The following is a 22,304-nucleotide window of genomic DNA, read 5'->3' as shown; positions in this document are numbered from 1 at the left end:
CCGTTTCATCTCACTGGTTCAAGTGTATGCTTTCTGAAAGAGTGGGTGAACGTGAGAATGTGTGTGTGTAGAACGATCCGACACCAGATAGCCTGTCTCGAATTTGCATAGCCTGCAAGGTTCTGGACATTTTGAGAGCCAGCCCTGAGAATAAGCCCTCGTGTCAGGGGTCAGTATCCAAGACCGCTCCCAAGTTCAGTGACCTGCTAGGAAAACACAGCTAAGATCTATTTCAGCAAAAGCAAAACCAGCAAAGGGAAAACGTGCAGGGGGCTGAGTCCAAGGAAATGAGGCAGAGGCTTACGATCCCTGCCCCAGTGGAGTCACACAAGCTGTAGTTAATCCCTCCAGCTACCAGTTGTGACAACATGTGTGAAATGCCACCTAGCTCATCAGAGACTCAATGCCTTGGGTTTTTATTGGGGGCTGGTCACACAGGGACCCTCCGCCTAGCATGAGCCAAGATTCAAAACTCCCAGAAGGCAAGCCGGTGTTCGGCACAGACCACACTGCCTGCACGGGTAATTCAGGCACAGAGAGCCACTCCTGTCAGGACATGGAGTGTCCTAGCGTGTCCACGGGCCAACCCTGCAAGCAGGCCTTTCTACGGATAACAGTCTCAGGATCTCAGTGTGAACCCTTGCTGCACAGATAGCCCTACGCCGTACGCAAGTCCGTCACCTCTGTACCCAAAGGGTACTGCTGCCCAGACGCCCTGCCTCAGAGAGCATGCAGAGTGGGCAGGGAGCAGCGGCTGGCAGCTTTGCGTCCAGGCCACTACCCAAGGACACTGCTGTTGGCAGGGACTCTGGGAAAGCCACAGAGGGGACATGAGCACCCGGAAAGAGAGAGGTGGTCTCCGGGTGCCCAGAGCCCAGCAGAAACTCTCCTCCCGAAGTCAGGCAGGGAGCGACAGGGCCGCACCGCAGCAGAGCAGCCCCACGGGGCACAGGCTGCGCAGTGGGGGCCAGCCACTCGGGGTGCTCAGCTCCCAGGGCGACACCGCCCTCGAGAAGTCAGAGTTTGGCTCAGAGGGGCTGGAGGGGACAGGTGAGGACCGGCCACGGGAAGAACACTGGGGCCCTACAGACCAGTGAGATGAAGGACATCCAAAAAAGACTGGTGGCTCCAACATACGAGAGGCTTTGGGCTTCCACATGCTAACCGCTGGCATCCACCTGCTGGCTGTCTCTGCAATGCTTTGAAAATAGTGACAAAAGGGGGTTTGAGCAGGTTAAGCCCATTTGGTACCTCTGATATTTCTAGAAGGCATGGGAAGAGGGGGAGAAGAGTGGAAAGGAAAGTGGGGTGGCTTTCAGGTAGGATGTGGCTACAAAAGCAATATTCCTGAAACCCTCCTATATTGTTGGTGGGAATGTAAATTGGTGCAGCCACTATAGAGAGTAGTACAGAGGTTCCTTAAAAAACTGAAAATAGAGTTACGATATATATGATCCAGCAATCCCATTCTTGGGCATATATCCAGAAAAGATGAAAATCTTAAATACATGATACATGAAACCCAATGTTCATAGTAGCACTATTCACAACAGCAACGACATGAAAGCCACCCAAGTGCCCACTGACAGCTAAATGGATAAAGAAGATGTAGTACATATATAAAATGGAACACTACTCAGCCATAAAAAAGAATGAAATAATGCCATTTGCAGCAACATGGATGGACCTAGAGATTATCATACTAAGTGAAGTAAGTCAGAGACATATATGAAATCGCTTACTTGTGGAATCTAAAAAAAATGATACAATGAACTTATTTACAAAACAGAAACAGACTCATAGACTTAGAAAACAAACTTACAGTTACCAAAGGGGAAAGGAGAGGGATAAATTAGGACTTTGGGATTAACACGTGTGTGTGTGTGTGTGTGTGTGTGTACATATAAAACTGAATCACACACCTGAAACTAACACAACATTGTAAATCAACTATACTTCAATTAAAAAAATGTAATATTCCTGAAAACCAATTATGTGGGAAATTCACAGAAGGGTGGACGGACCAGATATTACATTCACATACATCATTTGAAGAAACATGACTGCCACTGTCATCTTATTTATTAGTTTTTGCAGATGGTGTGACAATCACACTTTTCCTGAGCCTTTGAAAATACCTATATGGTATGAAGCAACGAACAAACATCTAGTTCAAGGGTTGGTGAACTCTTTTTAAAAAGCCAGATCATAAATATTCTAGACTTTAATGGTCTCTGTTACAACTACTCAACTTCCGCCAAGAAAGCAGCAAGAAAGTAGCCATAGGCAACGTGTAAACAAATAAGCATGACTCTGTACCAGTAAAACTTTATTTACATAACAGGAAGTGTGCTAGATTTTGGCCCATGGGCCATCATTTGCTGACCACTGGTCTAATTTATATATAGAACTTGTAAGGGGCAGAAAGAGGTCTTGGATGACCATTCAGGTTTTCAGCTGAACTGGTGTTGACCTATCTGATAAGAAATGCATATAAAGCATTTCAGGTCCCTCTATCCTCACAGGATACTAATGCCATGTCAGGGAGACAGAATCACACAAACCCAACAAATATAAAGGAGGCCTTCACACTTCCAGACACCAGGATTCAAACTTCAGTGAGTACTCAAGAGGATAAGACCAAGAAAGGATATGAACAGATATTTATGAAATATAGAAGTCTCATGAAGCATATGGAAAACATCCAACCTTCTCTAGTAATCTAAGAAACACATGTAAAATATCATTTGCTATTTATTATGCTGGCAAAGGTTTTTCTTAAAGGAAAATACCAAGTATTTAGACAGAGAACGTAAAACAGGAATATTCAGACATTATTGGTGAGAGTGTAACGTGTAATGTCTATATTTCAGATGCTTATACTAGAGACTTCCAGTCAGAAACAACAACAGTTTACTCTCTGGGACCAAAAAACGTTCTGAACCTAGAAGAGCAGAAAGGGTAGAGAAGTGGGGGTGAGGTCCCTACTCCAAGTTTTGAAAGGCACCAGTCTCCAGCTCTGCAGCAGAGTTTTAGCAGTGATGCTTTTGGTCCTCTGGGCACTGAAGGATTTGTCTCTGAGGAAACTAACTAGAGAGAGAAAAGACTAATTCAGATGCTTGGGGTCATCTTCTAATGTCCTCTATGGTTCCTGTGAAGTGGCCTAGCAGCTGTCAATCCTTCCCCATGGCCAAGCCCCGTGTTCCTCACAGCTTCCCCTCCAGCATGAAAAAAACACCTACAGGTTACCAGACATTTAAGAAAACATTCTAACGTGAAAGAAATCAAAACAAACTCATAGAAAGGGAAAGAAAAAGAACTCAGAGAAAATAGAGATAACACATAAAACAGAAAATGATTTAAACAGTATTTTTTAAATATAATAAATATCTGACATGCCAAGAAATACATTGATTCAGGAAACCAGAACAAGAACAGGATGCTACTTTTTTTTTTTTAAAAAAAAGGAACCCTGAGAGAACAAGCACTCTTGGAAATGAAGACTAAAATAGAAGAATTAACATATTCAGTAAAGGAGCTGGATATAAAGTTGAGGAAATCTTCCAGAAAATAGAGCAAAAGATGAACAGAAGGATAACAATAGAGAAAAATAAGGAGTGAGGAGAGGGGAAATCAACCATAAGTGCAAATTCCAACTAATGTTCTAGAAGAAAAAGTAGGGGAAAACGGAGAGCTGGGCAGGTGGGCAGGGAGGAAAAGGGACTATCAAATGTAATAGTTTAAGAAAACTTCCCAGACAAGAAAAACACAACCATCCCAAAGGAAAGAGTCCACTGAAGGGTCGGAATCATGAAATAGAGCCCACACTAGGCTGAGGAAATGTCAGAGCACAGGGCAGAAAGCAAATCCCACAAGTTTCCAGAGAGGCCAAAGGAACAAGGTCTTCAAATTTTTAAGAAAAATAATTTTCAAAGTTGGAATCTTGTATTCAACTAATTTTACATTCAACTAATTTATCATTCAAGGTAGAACAAAGATATTTTCCACTTACTGAGACTTACTGTAGTGGTCATTATGCAATATATACAAATATCCAGTCATTACACTGTACACTTGAAACGAATACAATGTTATATGTCAATTATATGTCAATTAAAAAAAGGATATTTTCCAACAGTCAAAAATCTTCTCCCTCTGTATCCTCTCTCCTCAGGAAACTACCTGAAGATGAATGCCTGGATGAGATAATAAACCAAGTTTAAAAGACACTGAATCCAGGAAATAGAAGACCCAGAACAAGAGACAGAGAAAGAGTCTTCCCCAGGTATTGGAAATAGGGCAGCCCCAGGACAACAACTGAACAGGAGGCCCAGAAAACAACCAGGCCAGACTGCAACAGGAGGGTGGAAGACTCCAGGAAAAAAGCTGCTAAATAAAAATGCATCCAAGACACTATGCGATCTGCTGGCCAAATTTAGAGGGATTCTGATGGAAAGTTTAGGGCTGAACTTTGATGAGGGCAAGAATTTTTGTCTCTTTTGTTCAATGATGTATTCCCAGAACCCTGAAAGTAATTAGTAAATATTTATTGTACCTATTAAAACAAATATAAAAAGTAAATTATTAACTCTGGGAAAAACAAAAAGATGTATCAGGAAGGCAATTCAGTAGCATACCATTTTACTGGAGAGCTAATCAGTGTCTTTATAGCTTAAGTACTAACAGCTGATTTAACTCAAAAAAAATCAGGATATTAGGATTTTAGTAGCTGGGGAGAGAAGTGAGTGTGGGAGGGGTTCCTGGCAATTGTGATATGTAGTATCAGAAAGCTACCTTCCCATCTTCCACAACAGAAAACCAAATAACGCTGAAAACTGGAAGATAAGGAAAAAAGGCATATGTATGTTAATGAGAAATATGAAGATATATATTGGAAGAAACAACTAAATAGAGTTAAAGGTATTTACATTTGTCAGGGGGAGGGAAAAATGAATAAATACAGGACAGGCGACTGGTTTTGTAGAAGCCTTGTATTATTTGACCTTAGGTACACGTCCTAATTTGATAAAAATAAAAATTAAACCTAACAAAAGGTTTACACTTTAGGCCTAGCCATTTGATAGCTAAGAAACTCTCCCAGGAGAATAATCAGAGATGCAAAGATTTATGTTCACTGCAACAATCTTCTTAATAGAAAAAAGGGGGGGGGATCTATTATTTCTTTCATAATAGAAAATATTAGGGATCTAGCTAATGAAATAAGAGACTATTATGCTGTTATTTAAATAATAAAGCTTTTGAAGGACAATAAAAACATGACAGAATACTCCTTTAAAGATCAGGATTTAGAAGCTATACAGAGTACAAGGACAGTTTTTATATGCACAGGAAAAAGAAAAAAAGCAAGCAGATGTTAACAGTCATGTGCTCTAGATAGTAGGATTACAGGTCATTTTTAGTTCTTATTTATACTTTTCCATATCTTCCAAATTTCCTACAGTGAATCAGTATCACTTGTATAAAGCAGGAAAAAAATATAAAAAATTGGAAAACAATTCTTGACATTTCTCTAGAGAAAATGACCTCATCTGAAATACTTAATGGTTAAGAAGAACCAAAGGGTAATCAACACACAACGGCACACACAAAAACAAAAAACAAAAAAAGTCAAATCCCACAAAATAAAGTATGCCTGGTGCCTGAAACACTTACAATCACATTGGAATCACCAAAAAAGGTCCTGTCTCTTAGATTATCTTCCATTGTTGAGCCTTGAACTGGTCTCATCTTTTAAAACACCCCGGATGTGACCTTTTGTCTTGAGGGTCATTGAAATCTTATTGTCCCAGCTGTGGGCAGCATCTCTGCATGTGAAGTTTAGATCCGAGCCAACCAGGATCTGAGTCCCAGCTCAAGCTTTCACCAAACTTGGGCAGATTATACACCCTGCCAATCCTTGTCTACGCTGCCAATCCTTGTCTATTAAATTGGGATCATTATTTTGCAGGTTTGCTCTGAGAAAAGAACTAGTACTTTAAAATGATTATTTGTGTCTGGGACAAAATAGTAATCCATCAATAAATGGTGGCTATTTTTTTTGTTCTATTTTAAAAATACCCCACAAATCAACTCTGTTTGGCCACAGTCACTAATAGAAAGTATGTACTCATCCATTCACTGACTCCTTCTCCCAGACTTAACTATGGGCCATGTGTGCTCAGTTTGAGAATGGGCAAAGGGACAGACTGATTTCAAAGAGCTACATAGCAGTGACTAGTTCACCATGTCAAATTTTTCCAATTTCATCCTTTATTAAGAGAGTGGTTATCTCCAAGGGAATTTGATCAACTTTGCAAAGGATCTGTGAGCTTTTTACAAATAACAAATGAAGGTTCAAGAGGTACAAGAGATGTGCAGTGGTGAATAACAAAAAGCTATACCCTTGGATATTAAATGAATCAGAGCATTATTAGTTAAACTGACCTTTACCAAGGTCAGGGTGTTACATCCACACAAGGCATACCTAGGTGATTTCTTCATTGTAATTTCATACAGGGCTTTAAATATTTTTTAATAGTGTTTTCAATGACTCTGCTTTTAATTCCCATTGCCAAAATCTGTAGGGTGGCAAAATGTACGATGTAGATTTGAAGGATGGGGGAAATTTGCACCACTATCAAAAAAAACTGTTGAGAAGACCAGAGATGGGTGAAGGTTTCCTCCATTCAAATGTGGTAGAGGAGATAAGACTATGAAAAGTAAGAATAAGCTTCCTGTTCATTCCTGACAAAATTCTATAGAAGATTATTACACAGATGACTTAAGAGTAATTATAATACCAACTAAACTATCATTATCTACAACTCCCTCCCTCCCCCTTTTTAAAGGGGTACCGGATCAGGAAAGGAGGGAAGGGTGAAATGTCCTCTGATATGACATCTTGATGTTAGTCTTTTAATGACATGCTTGTGAATGAGATGGGAAAGTGACTGGCTAGCTAGCTGTATTAGTACCTGGTACCAGCAATTATACCAGAACAATACTGATCAATGGACCCAAGTCAACCCAGAAGTTGTCTCTAGTGCTATCACCATACCTCTGCTCTTCAACTCATTGACTGAAATCCAAAGCAGAAATACTGACGACCCATCTGGAAGAAAAACACTAATAACTCAGAAGACAACAAAAATTTTAAAGAGTCAATAGGAGGGTAAGGCGCCTCTTTTCTTCCAAGCTCTGGACTACTCAGCTAGTTTCAGGAGGAACAAACACCGCTCTGGCATCCCACTGTAACTGGAGAGTCTTGGCAAACTGGAGCACGCTCAGAGGAGAGCACTGGGGAAGTGGACACGGGATGGAGACACCACACACCAGGAATGGACTGGTGACAGATCTGAGAGGGTGAGGATGTACTGCCTGAGAAGGAATACTCTGCAGACACATGACACAAGTCTCTGAAGATTAGGAGTTTTTCTAGAAAGTGAAGCCAAGATCAGCAAGTGAAAATACCAAACTAGAACTGCCCCAAGCCCAGCTGGTTAACTTTTACGGTGGCTGAGCCTACCAGGACCACACCTCATGGGGCACAGGCCATGCACTGCACTCCAGGGAGCACCCTTCATTTAGAGCAATGGGCAGCAAGCTTTTCCTGTAAAGAGCTAGACAGTAAATATTTTCAGCTCTGTGGATCATATGGTCTCCACCACAACTTCTCAATTCTATTTGTAGCACAAAAGCAGCCATACTACATAAACAAAAGGATTCCAACAGGTGGTTGGCCAGATGTGGCCAATGGGCCATAGTCTGCTAATCCCTTATATAGACTATGAGGTCCACTGACATCGTATAAGATCTAGGCTAGAAGATCATCCACCGAAGATTTCAGAAGGTTGCAGTCCCTCAATTTGGGGAAAAGCTAAAACATTTCCTATTTCTAAAAGTCCACAAAAATCTGGCTATGAAAGAAGCAATAGAAAAATTGGATGATCTCATAGTCAGTTCCGACAGCAGTAGGTCTAGAACCCAGACCTCCTTCCTGGTCCTACACTCCTTCACCATAGTTCAGTTTAAAGCCTGGTATTCCTCAACTTGTGGCCAGCTTATAGTCAGAAATCTTATAAATGCCAGCCAATCAATCACTATTCTCAGAAACTCTTCTTCATTGATGTCCATGACTTGGCATCCCTGACATCACACACAGAGAACCCAGCGGCCAGGGGAATACATGCAATTCTCTCCTGCAGAGACTAAGAACAGAGTAGGTACAGACTGGATATCATCTGCAGAAGGGATTCTTGTGGAGCTTGGGAGGTGCGGCCAGACCTTCACCCCATGACTGTGTATCTGAGATTTCATCTTGATTCAAGCGGAACAGAGGAGATGACTAAAAAAGTGAGAAAATCTGCATCTTGGACCCAGATAAACTGTACCCTGGTACTTATCCAAGTACAATCTTTCAGGAAGCATTAAGCTGAAAGCAACCACCGAATGTAGGTCAAGCCACACAAATACCATATAGGACCAATGATGATTTCACTGTGGCCTTCTGAGAACTTTACTGTCACATACCAACATCCCCCCAATTTCAGAAAAGTTTCTGTAAAAACAAGCACTACATTCTTTAACAATGATTTTAAATATGAAGAGAGACAGGCAAAAACACACAAAGAGTTGATCTCCACAAACTTCACATCCACTTCACGATCAAAAGCCCAAATCCTACCCCAAATGTGTGATCCTTCTGTTAAAGCCTTGATTATATTTAGCCTACTTGGCAAACAAATAGAACTTGCCCCAACTTTGGTGCCTTAAATACAATTGATATTGAATACAGTTCTCTGTGCTATACAATAAGATGTTGTTTATCCATTCTATAAATAGTCTGCTTCTGCTAATCCCAAACTCCTAATCCATCCCTCCCCCACCATTTAATACAATTTCTGAAGCTTGTTAGATTTGGTTAAAACATCTGTGGAACAAAGTCACCTACCATTTGCCAAAACCACACTTTGACCATTTTAATAACAGTCAGTATTTTCTGAGCACTTTCTGTTCATCAGCCCTTTGTATCCACCTTCTCATGAGGTCTCCCAATGTCCCCGTGAATTAATTTCTGCAGTACAGATAAGGAAACTGAGACCTGATCTCTCTAAATGACCTAGCCAAAGCCACACGGCTGGTGGAAGTCAGATTCAAACACCAGCAGCCTGAGCACGGAGCCTGTCCTCTTGGCAGCTACACACACTTAGGATCACCACACAGCAAACCACTGCATTAACACAACAATTGGCTATGGTTCCAATACCATCTCTCACATACCCAGTCTGAGCCTAAAAGAGGCATCAATCTCAGGTGATACAGCCTGGTAGTAAATGTTCTCTTTTTGGGTTTTAATAAACCACCTTTTGCAGTAAAAGATTCAAAGGGCACAACAGTGTTTCTTGAATACACCCAGCTAAAGCAGGTGCCAGTGATCCCTGGGCAAGGACCAACCTTCCCCAGGAGGCCCCAGGGCTCCCTTCCTCACGCACTTGGGTCTCCAACGTCACTGCTTCGGAGAGGTTTTCCCGGACAACCCGCCCAAACCTGAAACAGTGCCCCCTTCCCTGCTAACTCCTCAACCTGTTTAGTTGTTTCCTATCGCATTTATCACCACTGGGCATAACATATGTTTGGGTACTTGTTGATTATCTGCCTCCACTGCTGGGATGTAATTGCCACGAAAGAAGACACTTGGTTTTGCTCACTCCTCTATTTCCAGTGCCTAGAAAGTCCCTGGCACAGAACACAAGCTTACAGTATCCGGTAGGAAAGCAGCCAATCAATCAATCTCTGGGTGATCGAGTAACTGCTGCTTTGTATTTTCATCTTTGTGCTTAGCTGTAATTTCTAAATTTTTAGCAGTCAAATTTTGTCCTTTTTTATAATCTAGAAGTAAGGTTCTGTTTATAAAGCCTTCCCTTTAGAGAATACTACCCTATTATTACATAAACTCAAAGGTAGAGATTATGGCTGCTTTTGGTCACTGGTAGCCTAGAGGCATGAAAACCACGCTAAATTAATCCCCTGGTGCCCTCAGATGACAGGTCAGCGTGCCCAGCCGCGGGCAGGCACCTGTCACGGGCTTTCCTGGCCAACTGGGCTGCTGCTAATGGCCCTCTGCCTCCAGTGAGCAACGGTCTTCCCCACATGGCACAGCCACACGCCAGCAGCCACCTTCCTAACCCTCGCAGCATTCCTGGAAGTACAGGGAAGGCAGTTCCTCTTCATCACCACGTTACTCTGTCTCCCGGGGGCCAGAAATGTAAGGAGAGGACAGAGCTCATGACCGTCCCCTGGAGGACACCCATCGGTCTCCCCCGAGCTCAGCTCAGGAGAGAAACCACTGGAACTTCAGCCAAGTGGGCCACCGTATTTCCACATCAGATATCATCAGATCCAGCTTTTCCTGATCTTCTCTTTACCACAACCCAACCTCACCCTGAAATGAAGTCTTCAATATTTACTTTGTTCTTCTGCTCATCTCGCTCTAATGTGTACCGCTCCTATTAACTGTACTTAATGAGAGCAATTATTGAGAAAGTTCTATTAGCATAAAGTTTAGACAGGTTAATGACTGCCTTCCCTTGAGAGCTAAGCTCTACAGCACAGGAATTCCCCACCCCGGTTTGGAGTGAAATGATGTAGTGAGGGGTCAGGCACAGTTTTCAGAATGCTCGAGTTTGCTGTGACAAAGCCCATGTGACATCTGTTGTGTCACAATGGACATTCTTTCTGTGCCAATTCCTGTAGGTCATTCTGAGCCCTAGCCCCAGATGGCTATAGTTTGAAGGTCGTTCCCCAAGCAAAGCCAACAGGTCCTCTCAGACTAGAGTGAAAGAAGCTCTAGGCTGAAGGTCAAGGAAGGTACTGTGAGCACTGCTGATACTCGCCTCCTTCTCTGCTACACGGCGAGCCCTACCATCCCCAACAGGAGCCTGAGCTTCTGACCTGGCTGCATCCCTACTGCCTGATACAAGGCCTGGCCACCCAGGTGGTGCTGGGTGTATAAAAGGCACACCAACGTTTGCTGTATCATGTCTGGGTCCCTCCCTTCTAACAGGGTACTAACCACCAAGGACAGGGTCTGTAGGTAAGTGGGGACAAGAGGAGGTGTCAGGCTCTCAGCACACGTTTATCTCATCACATCCTCACCGCTCGCGGGGAGGACGTTGGCACCACTATCTCCCTTGCACAGCCTCAGCAGTAGTGAGAGAAACGCCAACAGCGGGTAAGTAAGGGGGCTGGGAGTTCCGCTCAGGGTTATCTGATACCAGCGGTCCAGCCTGTGAGTGCCAAGAGCTTCTAGGAATCCCTTTCTCCAGGTCCAGTTTTCTCTAGGAAATACAGCATCAGAACTGGGTGGTTTACGCACTCATCAAGCACTGATCATCTTCTTCACACCTGGCCCACAGGTCCAACCCTGAGTTGCATCCTTAAAAAGTACACATCCCAGTGGCCAACACTTACTGAACTCTTATTTTTTATGTGCCCTTCAGTGCTTTCCATGTATGAACTCACAGTCCGCACCACAGCACCACAGCCCAAGTACTTTAATCCCAGTTTATTGATGAGGAAACCGACTGGGTTCTCCAAGGACCCAGCTAGGAGGGGGCACAGTGGGGATGTGAATCCAGGCAGTCAGGGTTCAGAGTCTGACAGAACCCTATGGCTGCTGTTAGATCACACCCCCCAACATGGGAAGCATTAGCACAAGCCCTTCACTTAATGTTCACTGTGGTTCTTCCACAATGACTGTTTCAAGAGCCCATCTCCAGCTGCACCTAAGTAGAGAGAAAGTCCCCAATGTAAATGCTGACTTGACAAGTTCACCAGCATTGCAACATCAAGACAGTTTAAAAGCAGTTCAAGACTTGTGGTTGCCAAGGGGAAGGAAGGGAGAGGGAAGGATGGATTGGAGGTTTGGGATTAGCAGACGCAAACTATTACACATAGAATGGATAAACAACAAGGTCGTACTGTAGAGCACAGGGAACTGAATTCACTCTCCTGTGATAAACCATAATGGAAAAGAATGTGAAAAGAAATGTATATATATGTATAACTGAATCACTCTGCTGCACAACAGAAATTAACACAACATTACAACTCAACTATACTTCAATAAAATAAATTAAAAAGAAAAAGCAGTTCATAGCGTAGCTGGTCACTTCTCACAAGGCACATCAACATGCAGCTTAAACCCCGTCAACCCCTGATGGCAGCCCCTCTGCTGGCTCTGTTGATGCTACAGGCCCTCAATCTGACATAAATGGACTTGGGGGCTAGGATTACACACATGAGATTTGCCGAATGTCCCAAAGCAAAGGAGGGAAAGAAAAAAGAGACCACCAGGCGATGATGTCTGCAGGCCGAACCGTAGGGCAGCTCAAACCCTCTTCCTCACGTATGGAACTGGACACTTCTTTCCTTCATCTCTAAACTCACCCAAGAACTTCAGGCCACCTTTAGCACATATGCTCCAACTCTTCTTTTTCTGAGATCCAGTGAGGACGGAAAAACCAAACTAGCAACTGCTTTTCATTGAGGCCGCCTAATTTTAGAAGCTGGGGATATGCAAAGCCAAAAGCACAGCTTAAAAGAAAATCCCTCAAAACCCCACAAGCCTCTGAACCTAAAAATCCTTTTCAACAACGTGGAGACACGGACAATCCCCTGCTTCCATCCAAACAGCTTTCATTCTAAAATGTTTCTGAATTTTTCAATCCCAGGCTCTAGAATGCTTCTATTGAAATCATGTGTCAAGGCAAACAGGTAGAGGATGAAATGGCAAAGACAAGGGAATGCCTTCGGGAAAGCATATGCTGAGCTGTCGTTGTGGAATGTCTTTTGAATCAATACCATATGTAAGTTGATAGCACAACTGTATACGCATACCTCATTAAGCCAAATTAGAGCAAGTGGGATCTGTCGCCTTCTGATTAAAACAAACACATCTAATTTCGGCATGTCCTATCTCGGATCCACAGAACCACCCCGTGTGCAGGCATTTTCATAACGATAAAGCCTGCACAAGTTCCCAAGGCCAATACCACCGTGCCCGTTGCTAAGGGCTACCGTTCTTCCCAATGTTTCCTCCCAAACAGCATCCCCCAGCAGGATACTCACTCTCATTTTTTCAAATGAAAAAAGTCATGTATTCCTTGAAGGGTCAGTAATGAGTCCAAAGACATTAAGATTGGTGGGCCCCGGCCTCTATTCTGCAAGAACTCCTCATTCAGAGCAATCGCTAACATAGTGTAGCTGGTGATAATTTTTTCTTAAATCCTACTTATATTTTTATAATTGGCTATGAAGAAATGACAAAGCAAATTATCTTATTACAGAACCTTAGTTTTCAGAAGGTGGAGGAAAACAAAAGCATTTCCCTTTTGGACTACGTAGCCGTCAACTTTCTAGGTGCCTTCAGGAATCCCTAAAATACTCAGGAAATTGCCAAAGCAGGCGAACAGCAGACGTGGCGAGTCAGAACTGAGTGTGTGGCCACCACTGTCATGCTAAGTTTCAGGACAGTGGCTGACCGGATGTGTGGCCAGGAGAGGGAGGCATGCGCTCAGTTGGACAGACGCTTATTGAGAATCTGCTATTTGCCAGGCTCCCAGCTAGGTACTGGGTTGAAAACAAAAATGTAGGGTATTTTGCCCATGCCTTTGAAGGGCTTGGAGCCTGGCTGTGGAAAGGTGCAAGGATGCACACAGCAGTCATGGGAACATAAAGCAAGGGTACTAGAAACCTACGGGGCACGAAGGACATCAAGCAAGGCTTCTTATGGGAGACAGGGCTCAGGTGAGTCCTGAAACAGGTGATCAGGAAGGGTAAGCCAGAAAAACGGAGGGCATTCCAGGCTGAGGATAAAAGCACGGCAATGTATCAGGGCATACACAAACAGGATGCTGTGGGCTAGGCTAGTTCCTAGCAGGGCTGGGGCACACTCAGCCACAGCAGCATTTAAAATGGGGGCAGAAAGGTCAGCATTCCAGAAGTTCTTCCCTCTGAACCCTCCTGGAAAGAAAAGTTTGAGACAGGCTTAGGATGACCTCTGCAAATTCAAACCATAATGTGATGAGGGTCTGGTCACTGTACCTATTTTATTTGCCTGCTTGGAATCTCTTTAGGGACCCTCCCCCATCCTGAAATCTCAGAGTGACCTACATGATGCAGGCCTAGCCAATCAGGAGGTCACAGCGCACTGTCACTAGGTCATGAAGAAGCATACACTGCAAGCCAAGCTGACAGAGTGTTGCCAGAAACCTAGAGCATCCTGGGACCATTTCTGCCACCACCCTGCGAAGACGGTCTAAGGGTGAAGCCAATGCTGACAGCAGTACTGCTGAGGTTCTCGGAGACACCTCCCGTGTCTGTATCCAACAATGCGAGCTCGGGCTCATCTTCTGAACTCTCAAATTACATGGGCCCCATATTCCATTTCTGTTTGAGGTTTTTGCCTCTTACAACCAAGAGATTACTGACAAATATGTGTATTTCCTGTGAAGCCTCTAAGTATTGATAATAAAGGTCTCTTAGTATTGACAAAAAGGTCAATTTGGGAACTTCAAGTTTAAAGCATTCGAAAGAAGTAATATACATGTATGAAAATATCTTCTAATGCATAAAACATGATACAGTTATCGGTTTCATCATGGTGATATCAATAACTAGTCAATATTATATTGCATATAAATATTAATAACTAAATTAGTCAATCCAATTTTCACTTGGAATATCAATATTCCAAATGTGTAGCCTTTAAACTGTAATTAACAAATGCTCATTCAGTGTTGACTCTGCACCAGACACGTTTTTACAGTTTACCGATCTCAGTTAATCCTCATAAACAACCCCATGAAGTGGGCACTCCTATCATCTCCCCCATTTTATAGATGAGGAAACGCAGGCATTGAAAGGTTAAGAAACACACCCAAGGTCACACAGGTATTAAGTGGTGGAGCTGGGATTTGAACCTGGGTAACGTGGCTCTACAAACCCTGCCTTTGTCCCCCATCTCCTGAGAACCAATGTTCCGACTTCCTTTAAACTGATATTCCCTAAACAAATGACTTGCAGCAAGCCAGTTTACACTCCCTAAATCCACATTAGCACATGGCTACTGTCTTCCCCAAATCCTGCCTTTGTTGGCTTGTTTCCTCCATAAATGCACCACCCCAGTCATCATTCAAGCTCCATCCCTGGGAATCATATGACAGCTCCTCCCTCGCCCCCGCCCGTGGTCCACCAGCATCCCTGTAACGTGAACTCCACCCACGTGGGTCTCAAATCCTCCCCTTCTCCCTAGCCTCACACACATCTTCCACTCCTTCTACGCGAGTCAACGAAACTCGCACCTGGCTCTGTATGAGCTGTATGACCCTCTTCGCAAGCATCCCACATCCACACAGCCATTAATTCTTCTCCGAAAATATGGACCTCGCCTAATTGCCTTCCTACTTTAAACCCTCATCAGCTGTCACTGCCTACAGAACAAAACAGAAACTCCCTAGTTTTACACTGAAAACTCTTCAGAGATTCCCCCAACCTATCTTTCCTGTCTTGTCTCCTTTTATGTTGCTCCAGATAAGGTCTGGAGGGTATTTCACTCTGTGAAGTAGATCTTTAGGGACCTCTCTTGTTTTCCCTAACTTATTTAAGTTACTTGCTCATATCTCGATAATTATATACTCTGCTTAAAATTAATAAAATGGAATTTCTTCTAAAATATTCTGGTAATTTAAATCCACTCTCTCTGACTACTTTGCCATCATTATTCTGAATTAGTGGCTCTTCCTTGAAAAGAAATAATTACCTTCTATATAAGCCAGAGTAAAACGCAGATTGCCAAAAATTTACTGGTTTGGGTCCAGGAAAGAGGTTTCTTAAGGTCAGAATCCCAGAAGAGTCTTTCGGGAGTTTATAAAATCTCTTAAAGATTTCAAAGACCAGTTGTAAAGCTAAAAGTGGTGAGAGGGGGCTTGCAAACAGCCTTGCTAGGAAGGGGAAAGGAGACTGACGGTCTCAGCTGGCTGCTCAGGAAACCTCACTGATCCTAAGTGGGAAAACCAGTTTCCAACAACACCTTACAGATGAGGGTGTCTGAACGACCGCACACGTGGCACTTGGGGCTAGACGATTCTCTGCTGGGGGGCTGGCCTGTGCACTGCAGGCTGTCCAGCAGCAAACCTGGCCTCCACCTACCACATGTCACCAGCACCTCCTCAGTGGTGACAATCAGAATTGCCTGGGGGGCAAAATCACAGGCAGCTGAGAATCGATGCTATAAACACCCAGGCACACACAAGTCAGCTCCACCCCTCCTGAACTGCATGTTCTTCCTCTTCTTCCTTTTTCATGATAAAAATCAAAATGCCCTTGACCACACAAAGTGAAAACCACACCAACGACACACATTTTCTGTGATGATACCAAAGGGACTGTTTCTGACAACAAGCCAAATATTTATCGCTGCTCTTGCAAAGAATGAGACAGAAAGGGACAGACAGAAAGAACACATTGGTTTTTCGCTCAGATTAATAAAAAAAAAAAGCCCCCTGCAGTCGTATCTCTCGCCTGTCTCTCAGGCAGCATCTGGGGTACTCCTGACAGGCCAATACTTGATCCTGGGGAAGTCACCTGCTGAGCTCCTGCCTGGGCGGGACTGCAACACGTCAGGTGCTAGGACAACACATATGATAACTCAGGGACACAAACAAGGAAACAGCACAGGTGCAACTTCATTTCAAGGCCCATTAGCAGCACCAAAGGGGGGGAACTGCACTTCCAAATACAGGCCCTGGAACTCAGCAGGCATGTTTTTCATTTTCAGTTTTCGAAGGTGAAGAATAACAATTATGGTTCTTTTATTGAGAACAACATCTAAGTCCAAATAAACTGCACTTCAACCCCAAATACTAGAATATGCTGCATGCTGAAACTGACGTTTGGAAAATGCAGGGCTGCCTAATGTTCAGTTTGGTCTCAGTGTCAGAAAGTTTCCTCTTGAGCTGTGCCTGCATTTGTGATTGTGTGACTGTTTCCCAGTTCACCTTGCAATTGTGAGCGATCACCACACAAGGGGATGCTATCATGATGTTCTCCTTCCAGTGAACTATCAGCATTGGCCACTTATTCAGCCAATGCTGAATGACAGCAACAGGTTCTGGAGAGTATAAATAAATAAATGTGCACACACAACCATGCCCACGTTCCTCCCTCCCCTCCCCCACCACAGAGTTGTGCAACATCCCCCCCCCCCCCCAAATATTACAAAGTTGGAACCATCACATCCTATGAAGGCTCCACAGCACCAAATCATCCATGGGAAGCTGAGCCATGAACAACAAAAACGGAGTCGTATGTCTTAGGCAGTGTCTGCTGCTGAAGGTCTGAGGAAGGGAAATGAGATACCAAGTCCCCCTTCCAAGCAAATCCCCACACATATACATGGAGAAGAGGAGCTGCAAGGAGAAACTCCTTGCAGAAGTGAAACCAAACACTCCCCTCTCCAGCATAATCCAGTCCATGTGGATCGTATTTATTGAACACCTTCAACAGCCAGGCTTTGAACAAGACACTGTGGGCAAAATGATGATAAAAGCAGACACTGACAGTCCTCAGGAGGCCAGCATTTTCACATCCCACACCTGTAGCTCTTTACCTTTCCCCCGTGTCAGTACATGGCCAAGAACTGCAGACCCCATCCTATTCGCTCCACTTCGTAATTTAAGATCACAAATCTAGAGAAAAGCAGAATCGGTCTTTCAAAAATAACCAGAGTATTATTCTGAAAATAAACAATTTTGACAAAGGCACACTCAAGTCCTTTCAGAGATTAAACCTGGAGAAATCATGATTGGTTGAAAGGTGGGTTGTTGTTTTTTTTTCCCCAATCTATTTTTTCATTTCGTTGATTCACCATCCTCTTCAATAAGATAAACAGAGCTCAAAAATGCAGTTCAATCTGATTCTTGATTTTCATAAAGTTCATTTCCACCTAAATTTCTCTAGGGGAACATTCATTTTCACATAACAAAGCCCTAGAGTAATAAATTTGGTAAGACAAGCCATTTTAGATAAGAGTCACATACACACAGTTAAAAAGAGAAAGGAAAAGGGGACACGGAGACACACACACCCCCCCAAAAGAAAATAAATTTAGAGAATTTTCCTTCAACTGCTATGGTACCCAATTTAGATGCCGTTTATAGCCGAGCAGAAGATATATCAGTGAGTAATATGGCACAACAGTAAGCAATCGGAAACATCAGTTAGCAATAAGACGCCAGAGTAAGCAGTAAAGACACACCAGGGAGAACATTTCTGAGCAATTACCACATGTCTTAATGCAGAAAGGGAGAAAGAAAAACTTCACTCAGCGAGGATTGGAACCCTAGAAAAACGAACTCTCACAACTCAAGAGCCGCTCCTGCTATGTCAGGAGGGGTATGAGGACTGCTAGCACCGCCATGGATCAGGGAAAGGGCAAAAAAGCCATGAGGGGCTGACCTTGAACTAGGACTCGGAACTTCAGTGCTTGTCCTTCTTTTTGGCACTCTAATCTATAGACCTGGCAAATAAAAATATATATGTGGGTTATCTGACAAGATACAAAGGACCCTCCAACCTCAGGGGGAGATAAAGGAGGCTGCCCGGATTCTTCACTTCACATCTGCTGCCACTGTGGCCAACGCAGCATCTGCGCAGGGGACGTATATACACACACATGCACAAAGGGACAAGTTTTTTTGTTTTGTAACACATGGGTCAGCCAAAGAAACAGACCCTCAGACATAAAGAACTTCCTTATTAGACAGGATATTAAATAGTCCAGGAAACTGTCAGCTCTCTAGGAACCTCTAAGAAAATGGTAGCACAATTTTCTAGACTCACTCGTTTGGGATGACTTACAAATGGAACAAGAAAGAAGGAACAAATACCATCTCTCCTCTACGTGGCACTAGGAGGTCTTCAGCTGAGCCCAATGACAAAGCTCCACCCCATCCACAATACTTAAACTCACAAGACCTGTGAAACCACTTCTCTTGAGATGCTGAGAAGAGTAAATGAAATTGCGCCTCCAAGGCTCGGGGACTGTAGTGGTATTTACTGAATGGCTGCCCGTTGGAAGGAAGGAGAGGAAACTAACAACTTTTCATCTGTGTCACAGTCCATTTCTAGTCTGTGTCTCTTTCTCAATTGCCTCAATCCTACTCAACTTCAAAGTTTACTTTCTATGTCAGAAGCCTTCCCCAGTCACCCCCACTTACAATGACAACAGTTTGTTATTTTATGCATGTATATTATTTTCCTTATTGGCCAGTTAGAATCTCAAAGGTATGGAGTGTGTCACACACAAAAGATGCAAACGAGTAACAATGAAGTTAATTATCAAAGGCATAACGTTAAATTTGCTCCCTATTCCCAAAAAGGAAAAACAAAACAAAACAAAATACCCTGGCTCTATAAATATCAGTAAAAACACAGTACCAGCGGCAACTCTAAAGGAGCCCTACTCGGAGCCAATGACTTAGAGAATGTGCTGAGAGATATTTGTTAACCAAGTAAACTAGCTCCATACATGGGGCTGGGATCCCACTTGAAATAAGTAGCCGCTACCTCCCTCCCATCTCATTCCACTCGGAGCTCTGGCACAAAGTCTCCCTGTGAGCCAGGCACACAAATGGGACAGTCAGAGGCAGAGAGATCCCTAATCAGGGAAGAGAATGACAGCAGACACGTCGACACAGGCCCTACGGGACAGAGGCAGTGGGAGGCAGCAATGTTAGAGGCAGAACACGCCCCCCCCCCCAAGCCCCCCGAAACAGGATCCTGCAGAAGTGCCATGAAATCAGATAGGACCTTCTCAACAGCATTTCCTACTGGGAACAGGGGTGGAGGAGTGGAGACTGGAGGGGCATGGGTTCCATTTACTAACAAGTAGCTCAACACAGTGGGAGGTTTTCTTGTCTAATTACAGAAGCTGTTGGAAACTGCAGGGAAGACAGGATTTATGGCCAAGATGACACTGCCTCTGTGTTGTAATTAAAAGTTATTTTTAATACCTCTGTTTGGTGGGATACTTTGGATTATTAGAAATATATTTTGCAATTCAAAACTTGCTAAAGGGCAAAGAACACAGCAGAAAGGTAATACAACAAGCTTGCATAATGTGAAACAATTAAATGTTTTAACACTGAGAGGTGGGAAAGGAAAAGAATCTCTTTCCCACTTAAGGCTGTGAATTTCCTATAGGAAAAAGGGAGATAAAAACAAGCCAAAAAGGGTACTAAAGTCGATTTTTAAAATTTCAAAAGCAACCCAGCTACTTATTTTATCCATTAACTAGAATTTGGATACCACCCACCAGGAGTACAGACAACTCATTCACGGCCATTCGCCCAAAGCACCTAATCGTAATCCTAACCCTTATCCCTGAGCTTTTTGCTTTGTCCTGGGTCCCTAGGAAACGACAGTGGTCACCCTAACAAGGTCAAAGCCTGGCTCAACCACAAAGGCCCAGAGGCCGATGCCAGGGCAGTGCAATGGGGGGGGTACAACACGAGCTGCGGACAATACACGTTGTGTATGAGTTGGGGTTTGTTTTAAATCCGTTTCTCTTTTTTCATCCATGAGTTCCGCTTCAAGACGGGGCCAGACAAAAACGCATCCTGGTGTCCACAAGTGGCTACAGAGTCAGGCCAAGATCAGGCAGGGGACATTTTTTCCCCAAGTGCCATTTCCAGCATTTCTATTTCCCCAGATACACAAAGGAGGCACTTTCTGCAATGGTGGCTCTTCTTTAACAGCAAGGAGGAGAGAATCTATTATGTGAAATAGACTTTTGAAACTGTCTGATGAAAATCGAGAAGGGAAGGAACCCTAACTGCTGTGAGCTTCCCAGATCACCTCTGTATTTCATTTATCCTTGCTATGAATCTTCTCATTAAAAGTAATTCTGGGATCTCATTATGGGAAATATGTCATAGAAACCACCAGATATTACACATCATGATGAGACTATAAAAGCATGTGAACATGTTATTCAAAACTAAATTTAAAATTAGCTTTACAGGGGCCATACCAAGTTTATGGGATTTATCTTATACCAGTAAGAACCACTGTGCGCCGGTATTCAGTTCAAAGCAGGCTTTGACTCCGTGTCAGGGCAGAGAATTGCGGTCCTTACCTGCCACATTAATTTTCTCAAGTGCTACCAAGCTGGGAACAGCTGTGGTGGAGTTGGTCAAGTTTGTCCCTGTGCCATTGATTACGAGGTTGTCCACTTTTGACTCTAACTTGCCAATGCGCTGCAAAATGTTATCCAACAACACAGCAAGAGTCTTCTTCAAATCTGTAAAAGAAAACATCCATAGTTTAAAAATTCTTTGGCCCCCACATATCTGCCTGGCGCTCCACGCTCACGCGTGCTTTTTCCTTCTCTCTCTGACGTGAAGAACAAAAGGTGGCAAATCAAAAAGTACCACGTGAAGACCTGTCCTAACAAACCACATCTTCAAGATGACAGAGGCCACATTCAAGTGGCCCAGAGAGTACAAAACACATCAGTTCGCTCCGTAACACGAGTTTCTCAATAAGTGACATAAAATTATTTCCGGCTACTAGGTTGAGAGAGAAAACTCACTGTTACTTAGCATCCTACCAAAGCATTCTGTTACAGTCTTCCTAGAATGACAAGCCCAAAGGGCAGCAAGGCCCTCAAGTAACTTCCAGATCAAGTTCATTGTTATTTTTTTTAGTGCTGTATACTCTCATATGTCCCAATTTCTTGGCAAAGTCTTTATTGCTGTTGGTTACATATGGTAATACTTAATAAAAGCTATAGTTCCAGATTCCAGACATGCTAGATAACACAAAGTTAACTATAAAGCAATTTAGAAAGACAGTTAAAATAAAGACCAGATTCATTCATTCATTTAAGACATTTATTAAACAACTACTATGTACCAGGTATTGTTCTAGATGCTGGGACTATTCTCTCCTGGTGCTTATATTTAAGAGTTGCTTCTCTTTCATACATATCTGGCTGTGGGTTATAAAAAAGTGTACTTCCCTCCGAGTAGATTACAGACATATTATCTTTATGCCTACATAAGCATTTATTAAGTTTGCATAAAAGGTATTCTACACAGAGAGAGAGATTAAGTTTGCCCCCTCTCCTCTGCAAACTCATAATCAAAGAAAGATAGTCTGACTTGTACCATATGAGAAAAGCAGGAGGACCACAGGATACCATCTATGTGAACAGAATCCAGACTCACTTATGAACTGGGAGT

The 22,304-nt window shown here is 43.3% G+C and overlaps 1 protein-coding gene across 9 annotated transcripts in view; it reads right to left on the bottom strand.

The window, feature by feature from the left end:
- The window catches only part of MGAT5 (alpha-1,6-mannosylglycoprotein 6-beta-N-acetylglucosaminyltransferase), a 355,963-nt gene that overhangs the window by 183,801 nt on the left and 149,858 nt on the right, over nucleotides 1-22,304 (bottom strand). For all 9 annotated transcript variants that reach the window (XM_057745771.1, XM_057745767.1, XM_057745768.1 and 6 more), the window contains exon 3: nucleotides 21,197-21,361. In XM_057745771.1, coding sequence (XP_057601754.1) covers nucleotides 21,197-21,361 — 165 coding nt within the window. The remainder of the gene's footprint in view (nucleotides 1-21,196; nucleotides 21,362-22,304) is intronic.

Source organism: Hippopotamus amphibius, chromosome 8 (assembly GCF_030028045.1).
Source record: "Hippopotamus amphibius kiboko isolate mHipAmp2 chromosome 8, mHipAmp2.hap2, whole genome shotgun sequence".
Classification (NCBI taxonomy): Eukaryota; Metazoa; Chordata; class Mammalia; order Artiodactyla; family Hippopotamidae; genus Hippopotamus; species Hippopotamus amphibius.
This window is presented reverse-complemented; position numbering and strand designations above follow the sequence as displayed.